This window comes from Canis aureus, chromosome X (genome assembly GCF_053574225.1).
Source record: "Canis aureus isolate CA01 chromosome X, VMU_Caureus_v.1.0, whole genome shotgun sequence".
In the NCBI taxonomy this organism is placed as follows: domain Eukaryota; kingdom Metazoa; phylum Chordata; class Mammalia; order Carnivora; family Canidae; genus Canis; species Canis aureus.
The window spans coordinates 4,625,899-4,635,777 of record NC_135649.1 but is presented as its reverse complement, the minus strand read 5'-3'; the positions used below and the strand labels follow the sequence as shown (position 1 = coordinate 4,635,777).

At 54.2% G+C, this 9,879-nt stretch overlaps 1 protein-coding gene across 1 annotated transcript; it reads left to right on the top strand.

Moving 5' to 3' along the window:
- Window positions 1-2,774: 2,774 nt before the first annotated feature.
- Window positions 2,775-7,653, top strand: GPR50 (G protein-coupled receptor 50). Its single transcript, XM_077889499.1, has 2 exons — window positions 2,775-2,961; window positions 5,945-7,653. The coding sequence occupies exons 1-2, from the start codon at window positions 2,775-2,777 to the stop codon at window positions 7,651-7,653; spliced, it is 1,896 nt and encodes a 631-aa protein (XP_077745625.1).
- Window positions 7,654-9,879: the final 2,226 nt, after the last annotated feature.

Below are 9,879 nucleotides of genomic sequence, written 5' to 3'. Positions count from 1 at the left end.
TTATTATAGCTTCCAAATCCCAAATAAGATGTTTGTCTCCACTCCCAGTTATTAGGGCTTCCCAGCAGGCCTCCTAGAAGACACTTAAAAATCCTTTGGAAGCTTAAATAAATCATACACACTGCAACTCTACCCAATAGAGAGCTCCCACCTTAACTACTACAAAACAATTGAACTTGGTTTTTTCCTCCTGTGTTTGCACATAGCAGATTCAATATCCATCTGTTTTTCTTAGGACTGCGAAATGTTCAGAATCTTTATTAAGAGAGTTCATAAAAATAACAAGATTAATTTAACAAGATGCAGAACCCCTCCCATTATTAAAATAGGTGCCTCTCCCACTTGTCCAGTACTGAAAAATCCAAGTCCTGGGAGGTAACGGTCAAGCAGTGTCCAAAGGGGGGCAGGGGCCAGGGACCAGGGATCAGCTCACCCTCTCCTGCTTACTCCTCAGTCCCAGGCAAGCCCAGGCCACAGCCACTGAGCTCTGGCCATTCTCACCAGCTCTGGGGCCACCTCATCGGAGAAGTGCTGTACACTAGCATAGAACAATGCCCGAAAACAATTTGCCAACTCTCTTACAGGATTGTGGCGGGAGTCGGGGTGCAGGGGAGATGCCAGAGTCTTCGGTCGCTAGATGCTGTTTCCTTTTTCCTTCAAGTTTCTGTTCACTCGAATTAAAAAACGGCTCCCCGCCATAAGTAAAAGTATCCAAACCCTCAGGGTATCAGCGTGAGCAGCCGGATGTGGAGGAACTATTCCGCGGTGTGGACGGGCTTTTGCCCGCTAGCCCCTTTGCAGGGCTCACCTTCGCTGGGGAGAAGAGCAGAGCCGGCTCTCGGGCTGCGTTTAAGGATAAATCCTGGCTACGTCCAGCCGGGAGAGCGCGCCCCGGGTTCCAGCCAGCGAGGAGCAGTGAGATAATGAATGTGAAAAGGCTCCAGGCGGGAGATTGTTATTCGTGCGGATTCTCTTCTCACTAGCGAGCAACCCGGGAGGAGGGGTGGGATTCATCTTCAAACAAGGGGACCCATTTCTACTTTGGGGCTTCCCAGCTATAGAAAGTGCATGCAATCTTGCTTTCAGCCATTGCCTGTCTTTCCGTTAAAGGTCTCTGAATGCTGAGGTCCCTCGTGGAATCCACCCCCAGCCCCCACACCAGGTGTCCGACCCTCTGCCCACGGGGCAGGAGGGCCTCCGAGTCCAGACGGTGGCGCTCCCAGACAGAGCAACCCCCTCTCCCCCACTGCAGCGCGTTGGCCAGCCTGGGACAAGTTTCGAAGTGTCTGCTGATATTTTCTGGGAGGCTTCTCAACGGGAGCCATAACTTTGAGTAGCGGGCATAAATCCATTCCCATGACCAAGGTTGTGGAGGGAGCGAGCACAGAATCGCGCCCCTTTAGTTTAGCCCCAACCATTTGGATTTCCCGTGGCCGGCGCGCTTCCCGAGCCTGGGCGCACCGGAGGGAACCATGACGCCTCCCGAGGGAGATTTACGGGGCTAGGGGTGGCCGGACCGAATGAGGTGGCAATGAGACCCCTGGCATGGGATGGGCTGAGATGAGTTACACGCCTGGGGCGGCGGTGCTTGGTCTACCGCTGTCTTCTTGGCTGCGCTGCCCGGCACCTCCGCGCCCGTCCCCCTGCTGCAGCGAGATCCCCGAGGCTGCCCGAAAACCCCGTTCTACCCTGTAGAGCGTGCGGAGCACCTCCAAAGGGGACAAGAGCCGAAACCCTCGCCCAGGGTTTCTTGGAGGAGCGGCAGCCCAAGAGAAGGGTTTCCTTGCCCCCTTTACTTTGCCCCAAAGCAATCTCTGAGCTCCCGCAGCCAGGGTGCTCGGCAGCGGGGAAGGGGATCAGCTTCCGCTCTCCCTTGCCCCAAAGTTTGGGACAAATAGCCACCAGCTACCTCCCTTCACACCCAGAGTGCAGACTCACTCCCTGCTTCCAGAGCCCAGCGCAGGGGACATCTCCCTCCATGGAGCGCAAGTCCGGGATCCTCTGAGTGGTCACTCGCTGCTGCCGCTAAGGGAGCCAACTGGCTCCTGGCAGGCAGTGGAGGAGAGAGAAGTTCCCTAGAGACTGTTCATCCAGACTGAGGATGCAAGCTCTGGGCAGCTGTCCCCTCTTCCCCACGAGGTGCACAAGGCTCTGAACGGGCAAGAGCGCCTGGAGTGGGATGAACCTTTCGGGGAGACTGCAGGGGTGCATATCGAGGGTTCAAGGGCCACTGGCTCCCCTTCACACTCTACTGGGGGGGGGGTGGCTACAGACTGGCGTGCGTTGCAACTGGAATGCTAGAGATACTCCATGCCCCTGCCTTGCATTTTGCAACGTTTTTCTGGGTGTTTGCTTTGTAAGGAGAGGGGGAAGAACTTGCTAGAAACGGATGCGCAGTGGCCGGGGGCGGGGAGGTGGACTCCGAGCTTGTCACGAAGCAAGGTACCTGGGGGATGGGGAGGAGCAGCTAGAGGGGAAGCACAAACAAGGCAGTCGGAAGCAAGACGACACCTCGCAGTGGATTTGTCCGAGAAGAGTTGGAGACCAAAGCGGGGGTGTTCAGGGAGTTCTGATTGGTCGGGGGGAGGGACTTGGGGTGGGGCTAGCCACCTCTTGAGGCTTTAAAAGCTCATCGGAGAGGGGCGGGATGCTGTCATTCGCTCTCTGATTCTCGAAGGGGAAGCATCTCTCCCGAAGCTCCAGAGCTCCTGGTGACAGAGCAGGTGTTCGCGGTCCTGACCGGCTGGGAGATCCTAACGGGCTCCGGCGGCAACATGGGGCCTACCCTGGCAGTTCCCACCCCATACGGCTGCATCGGCTGTAAGCTGCCGCAGCCAGACTACCCACCGGCTCTCATCATCTTTATGTTCTGCGCAATGGTTATCACCATCGTCGTAGACCTGATCGGCAACTCCATGGTCATCTTAGCTGTGACAAAGAACAAGAAGCTTCGAAATTCTGGTAAGCCACCCTTCCTTCTTCCTACCCGGCATTCAGCCACTTGCCACCCCCTAGGGCATTAGTTCGGGCGCGTGAGACAGCGAACCCCGGGACAGGACCCTCACACCGAAAGTCCGTATCCCCAAATTCCCTGCGAACCTGGGCGGTGATGTTATGCTGGGGCCCCATTAATTTAGAGCTTCTCAAGGCCGAGGGAGCTCAGGAAATTAGCTTTTGGCGTCCAAGATCAAAGCCCGGGTTCCCGCGGTGCGCGGTAGACCTCGGAGCCCTGCCCCGTTGGAGACGTGATGCGGAGGGAGCCGGCACCCGAGCCGAGAGTGCGGCCACCGTCTGGGGACAGCACGCCGAGCCAGACGCCGCAGAGGTGGCCGCGCCAGGGCAGCGCGGGTCGAAATGATGCGGAGGGAACCGCGGGGTTGCGACCCGCTCCGGGAAAGTTAAGTTCTCGGCGGCTGCGGCGGCTGCGGCGGCTGCGGCGGCTGCGGCGGCGCCTACAGGAGCGCAGCTCAGCGGCCTCGCACTGAGCCAGCGGAGCCCCCGCTGCCGCGGCCCGGGGCTCCCGGGCGGCTCCGGGGCGGCGGAGCCCAGACCGTAGCGCCTGAGCGTGGAGCGGGGTGGTCTGAGCCCGCGGGAGCCGAGCTCCGTCCGCCCGTCCCAGGGCGCACGGCGGAGAGAGCAGAGCGGCGGGCTGCGCGCAGCAGGCGGTGGCAGCGACGGCAGCGGCGGCGGAGATCGCGAAGTCCGTAAGCGGGGGTGCTGGGGGGTCTCCGGGCGGGGCAGAGGAGAGGCCCTGGAGCCTGGCGTGTGGCGCGGGCGGGGGGCTAGAAGACTGCAGAGCGGGGCGGGGATGGCGGGAGGGTCGCGGGGGAGCTCAGAGGCGGGGCGGGAGACGCGGAGAGCGCTGAGAGCGCGGGGAGCTGGGACGGGGTGGCGCGGCGGCCGAGAATCCCCTCGCTGCCAGCCGGTGCCGACGGGAGGGGCGGGCTGCGATCTGGGCTGGGGGGCGTGGGAGGCTGCTGGGAGCCGCGGTCTGTGGGGGGCCGGGGGAGCGAGGGTGGCAGACGTTGCAGAGCGGGGAGCCCCTTTTGCAAGTTGGGCGGGAGACGGGCCCGGGAGGGGAGGGGAAGCAGAGGAGGGGAGAGGAGGGGCAAAGGAGCCTGAATTCCGCGCTCGGGTCCCAGGAGGGAGGGGTCGGAGTCCGGGGTCTCTGCTGCTGGGGTCCCGGCTGGCTGGGGCGGGGGGGGTGGACGAGGGGGGAGAGGGGCGGGGTGAGAGGGTCGGGTACCCGCTGGACCCAGCGGGCGGGGGGGGGGTGCTCGGGGAGAGGAGGCCGCCAGTCTCGGGGGGATTAGTCTGCCGGGATGAGGAATCCCAACTACCATCTAAGTTTCAAAATTCACGGATGGGCACACAGTCATTAAAAGTTTTCTTCTAAACTGGTGGGCGTGTTTGATTTCTTTTTGGTCCCCTGGAGACGTGGGGCCGCACTCCTGGACCTCACCTTCGCGCCAGCAGTGCGGTCCCAAGGAACCACGGAGCCCCAGGGACCACCTGCGTAGCCCATTTTCTTTCTTTACTTTTCTTCTTCTTCCTTCCCCCCCCCCTTTCCCCTTCTCCTTTCTTTCCTTCTCTAATTCAAATAAAGGTTTTTATGGTTGTTGTGGTTTTGTATTTAAGGCTTTCCCCTCTGTCTTTCCCACTCTCCATCACCCAATTCATTTCTTTGAGAGAAAACCCTAGAAAGAACCTCTGGGTAGAAAGCGCTGAGGCCACGCCTTGGCTGCGCTGGCAGGAGAGTAGAGGGAACCATTCCTTTGCCCTTTTAAAAAGTGCTCATTTTCTCCTAGTCCAAGATGAAGTGCAATATGTCGCCAAACCAATGCTAATTAGCAACGAGGTGTTTCAAAAAAAGGGGGGCTGTGCGCCTGCCTTTGGCCTCTTCCTCCTTTCTTTTGGAAAGGCTTTTTGCAGAAACGTTCCTACCGCTGCCCTACAAAACAGGAGTGGGGGCCGCCCCCCCCCCCTTGACTTTCCTGTTTAGCCATAGGCTCCAGTAAAGTTCTGTGCAGGGGCGGGAGCTCTTACACAGGGAGTCGAACGTGCGGGTGCGCGGCTCTGCGCTGGACCCGCAGGTAGTGGGCACTTTTGCTAATCCTTGCAGGGATTTTCCTGATTGCTTTTCTCCCTACGCACTTTTTTGGTCTCAGACTAAATTTTACAGGGTGTCCCCCTCCTTCCCCTCAGTTTTCACCCTTTGCCTACCTCGGAAATGGTAAGTACTTACTGGGCTTGGTCGTAGATTATTGTCTGATCGCGTTTTCTTAAGAAGACGGTGGCCTCTAGCGCCCTTTCTCGGACTGTTCTCCTTACACATGTTTGCGTTGTAAAAGCAATGCAGGGCCAGAGAAGGCAGAGGCTCATTCATTTTTTTTTGGGGGGGGTGTTGGGGGTGGTGGTTGAGGCTTCCTGACATTCCTCCAATCTCTTCCCTTCCCCCCATACCTCCAGCCACTTCCTACCCCCAGCTTTCCGGAGCTGCCTCTGCGCCCCTCCCCCTTCTCTCCTTATCCACCCCCCCCAGGGAAAAAAGTTTGTATTTTGTTTTTGTCTAAGATGGTGGCAGCATGTCCCTGTGTGAGTTTGAAGGGCTCCGCAGAGGGCTTCTGTGCTTACTGCTTTCTGCCATAAATTGCTTTTTTTTTTCTCAAAACAGACATGACATTGAAAGGAAAAAGCTGCACAAATGACAGGTCCCCCAAACCTGCTTGTGCATGCCTGTATGTGAAAATAAGAAAACCCAAGACTACTTCTTTATTTTCTTTTTAATTTTTTTTCAAGACTACTTCTTTAAAAGAATTCTAGAATTGTAAATTGTCACCACTTCAGCTGGCTTTTTCCCTCCAGTTTCACTTTATTGATTTCCATACGTGACCGTTTATTTTTCTCTGTTTCCCTCCCCTCCCCTCTCTGATATGTTTTTCAGGCAACATCTTCGTCGTGAGCCTCTCCGTGGCCGATATGTTGGTGGCCATCTACCCCTACCCTCTGATGCTGCATGCCATGGCCATTGGGGGCTGGGATCTGAGCCAACTGCAGTGCCAGATGGTCGGATTCATCACCGGGCTGAGTGTGGTCGGTTCTATCTTCAACATCGTGGCAATCGCCATCAACCGCTACTGCTACATCTGTCACAGCCTCCAGTACGAGCGGATCTTCAGTGTGCGCAACACCTGCATTTACCTGATCATCACCTGGATCATGACCGTCCTGGCTGTCCTGCCCAACATGTACATCGGCACCATCGAGTATGATCCTCGCACCTACACCTGCATCTTCAACTACCTGAACAACCCTGCCTTTGCTGTGACCATCGTCTGCATCCACTTTGTCCTCCCTCTGCTCATCGTGGGCTTCTGCTACGTGAGGATCTGGACCAAAGTGCTGGCAGCCCGTGACCCGGCCGGACAGAATCCTGACAACCAGCTTGCTGAGGTTCGCAATTTTCTAACCATGTTTGTGATCTTCCTCCTCTTTGCAGTGTGCTGGTGCCCTATCAACGTGCTCACTGTCTTGGTGGCTGTCAGTCCGAAGGAGATGGCAGGCAAGATCCCCAACTGGCTTTATCTTGCAGCCTACTTCATAGCCTACTTCAACAGCTGCCTCAACGCTGTGATCTACGGGCTCCTCAATGAGAATTTCCGAAGAGAGTACTGGACCATCTTCCATGCCATGCGGCACCCTATCCTGTTCCTCTCTGGCCTCATCACTGATATTCGTGAGACTCGGGAGGCCCGTGCCCTCGCCCGTGCCCGCGCCCGCGCCCGCGACCAAGCCCGCGAACAAGCCCATGAACAAGAACCTGCCCGTGCCTGTCCTGCTGTGGAGGAGATGCCGATGAATGCCCGGAATGTTCCACTGCCTGGTGACGCTGCAGCTGGCCGACCTGAGCGTGCCTCTGGCCATCCCAAACCGGCCTCTGGCCACTCCAGGTCTGCCTCTGCCTACCGCAAGTCTGCCTCTAGCCACCATAAGTCCGTCTTTAGCCACTCCAAGCCCGCCTCTGGCCACTCCAAGCCCGCCTCTGGCCACCCCAAGTCTGCCACTGTCTATCCTAAGCCTGCCTCTGTCCACTTCAAGGCTGACTCTGTCCATTTCAAGCCTGCCTCTGTCCATTTCAAGGCTGACTCTGTCCATTTCAAGGCTGCCTCCAACCACCCTAAACCTGTCACTGGCCACCACATTCCTGCTGGCAGCCATTCCAAGGCTGCCTTGAGCCCTGCCACCAGCCCCCACAAGCCCACAACAGGCTACATCAAGCCTGCTGCCACCCACCCTGAGCCCACCACTGCTGATAATCCTGAGCCTGCTGCCGCCAGCTCCCCCCAGCCAGTGATCGCCAGCCCCCCAGAGCCTGCCAACGCTGGCCACCGTGAGCTCACTGCCTCCAGCTGCCCTGAGACCACCGCTGCTGGCCACGTTGAGTGTGATGTTGCTGACCTCCCTGAGCCTGTCTGCAGCCCTCCCAGTGCGTCCCCCGAGCCTGCTGCCAGCCCACTGGAGCTTGCCGCCGCCGCCAACCTTCCTGACCCCACTGTGACCACCACCACCACCACCACCACCACCACCACCACTGATTATCATAAGATTGTGGTTATTGATGTTGAAGCTGATTCTGATGAAATGGATGTGTGAAACATGCTCTTAGGGGTGGTCAAGTAGTGGTCCACTTTCAAGTTTGTTTAGCATATGTAATTCAAAGTGACATAACCTACTGCACCTGCACACAGACACACACAGACCCACAGACATGGTGTAAGCTACATCCACTCTGTAGGCATACTCCTTTACATCACATACTCTGAGAAAGTGTGTTTGTGCGCGTGTGTGCGCTTGCTATTTTAGAGACCAAATTTCCCCCAAGTTTGATATCTGTTGTTCTGAGCCTCCTTTTCTTCCTATAGTTGACCTTGAGCCAACAGTGGTCCTTGAAATTTTAGACTTTGACTTTCCCCCACTCCCATGTCCCCCTTTCTTCCCTCTCCTCTCTGTTCCTGCTTTCTTCTCTCATCTCCCCCAGGGGTGAGGGAGGAGTGCTTCTGTAAGTAAATGTGACTGCAAAGCTTTACATTTTTAAGTGTGTAACTCTATATTGTACTTTTAATGGCAGTCAGAAAGGTAGTTTTGATAAAGTGCAAGTACTTGAAATGGTTTCTTTTCTAAATTTCAACAAGATATGATCCATATCTGAAGAACACAATTTGATAAGCTCTTATTAAAGTACATTTTTCGGCCTATGAGTTCAAATTGCAAAAGGAAAGATATGATCAAACGTAATTATTTCTAATTTATGAAAATTCAAACTTTGGTGCTGATTTTTATAGTCAAATGGGAGTGCAAAGAATGAGCTGTTTTTACCTTGTTTGTAGTCACTTACCTTTTTAAGCATTTGCCAAAATTTTCTTTCACTTAGTTCCAGAGAAACAAATCCACTCATAAACTGGTTTCTTCTCCTAAAACCCAAATTTCTGGTTGCCAGGATCAATTATCTTCATGTACTTAATATTATAATTCAAAACTACCCTTTATCTCAGATTTTTTTTGACAACCTGATGTTTCTACATAATCAATTTTTACATTTTTTTTTCATTCTGAAGGGAATTCAAGATAATATAGCTGGTCATCAGAAGTCGTGCTCTCCTCCCTTGTCTGTCAGGCTTGCAGCTAGGGACGGAGGCAGGAGGAAAAGATGCCACACCAGCCAATCCCACTACCTTTGGCTGAGTTTTTGTGATACACGACCTTAAGTTGTACATGTCTTGTATCAGCACACCTGATAGCCTGGGAAAAGATTTTTGTCTAGAATTCAAGAAAAAAATTGTTTAATAAAAATTTCAACTATTGATTCAAACCAACAACTTAAAGCAAAGTTTACTGTATAAAAGCGTGTAAGGATGAGTGGATATGTATTATACTGCCTTAATTTGATTCTGTATTTGTGTTAGCAATGAAATAAAAGTGTTTTTGTGGCTTTGGTGTGTGAATTGTTGATAAATTCACTTCCTCCACCGGATTCCTTGTGGGGAGGGTCAGGAGGTGGGTGGAAAAGCATTGACCCTGGGGGATCAGAAGACTTGGGTACAAGTGCCATCCTTTCTATGACCTAGTTGTACCCCACGGTAAGTCATATGACCACCACTCTGCCCAGTTTCTTGGCTCAGCAAACTGGCCAGGTTGGGGTGGGGTGAGGGGGAGGAGGGGCTCCCTGGGTTTGGCGTGTGTGGTGACAATGGATGACCTCACTTGCCTGCTCTTAGACTTCTGGACCTTGCCTGCCATGGCTTCTGAAAACAGATCCCTTTTTTACCCCCATCAAAGGCATGAAGCCAGACCCCGATAATGTCACAACCCCAGAGCCTGTTGGGACCAAGTAACAGAGCTCATGAGCCAGTGAGGGGAGGCACAGAAGTGGGATGCAGGAGGACAGGTGGTTTCTTTTCTAGCTGGAAGATGGTGGCAAGACCCCAGCCACTGGGCAAGGTTCCCTGACCTCAGGAACATAGTCTCAGAAGAACCTCTGATGACAAGGAAATGCCCAAAATAAGGTGCTCTGCAAAAATAAAAATGGATTCAAAATAACATACATTAGGATAACAATTTTGTCAAGAAAAAATGTACACTTAAAAGTGTACATATACATAGACACAGAGTTATACACATGTAATCATTCTATACAGGTTTAGCCAGACAGTATAAACTGAGGTCATCTTAACTTTCCGTGCCCAAATGACAGTGGTGTTTGAGCCCCACAGAATGACTGCTGGACTTTAGGCTGACTCCCTGTGTGAAACTTTTGCCAAATATTACTGGACACCCCGAAAGGGTATTTCCTTCCCGGCTCACAAACTGTTCTATAGCCAG

Bases quoted from the DNA above. Each gene is read 5' to 3' on its own strand.
- GPR50 (XM_077889499.1), top strand. From the start codon at position 2,775: ATGGGGCCTACCCTGGCAGTTCCCACCCCATACGGCTGCATCGGCTGT. The intron at 2,962-5,944 runs GTAAGCCACCCT...TATGTTTTTCAG, and splicing joins CAAGAAGCTTCGAAATTCTG to GCAACATCTTCGTCGTGAGC.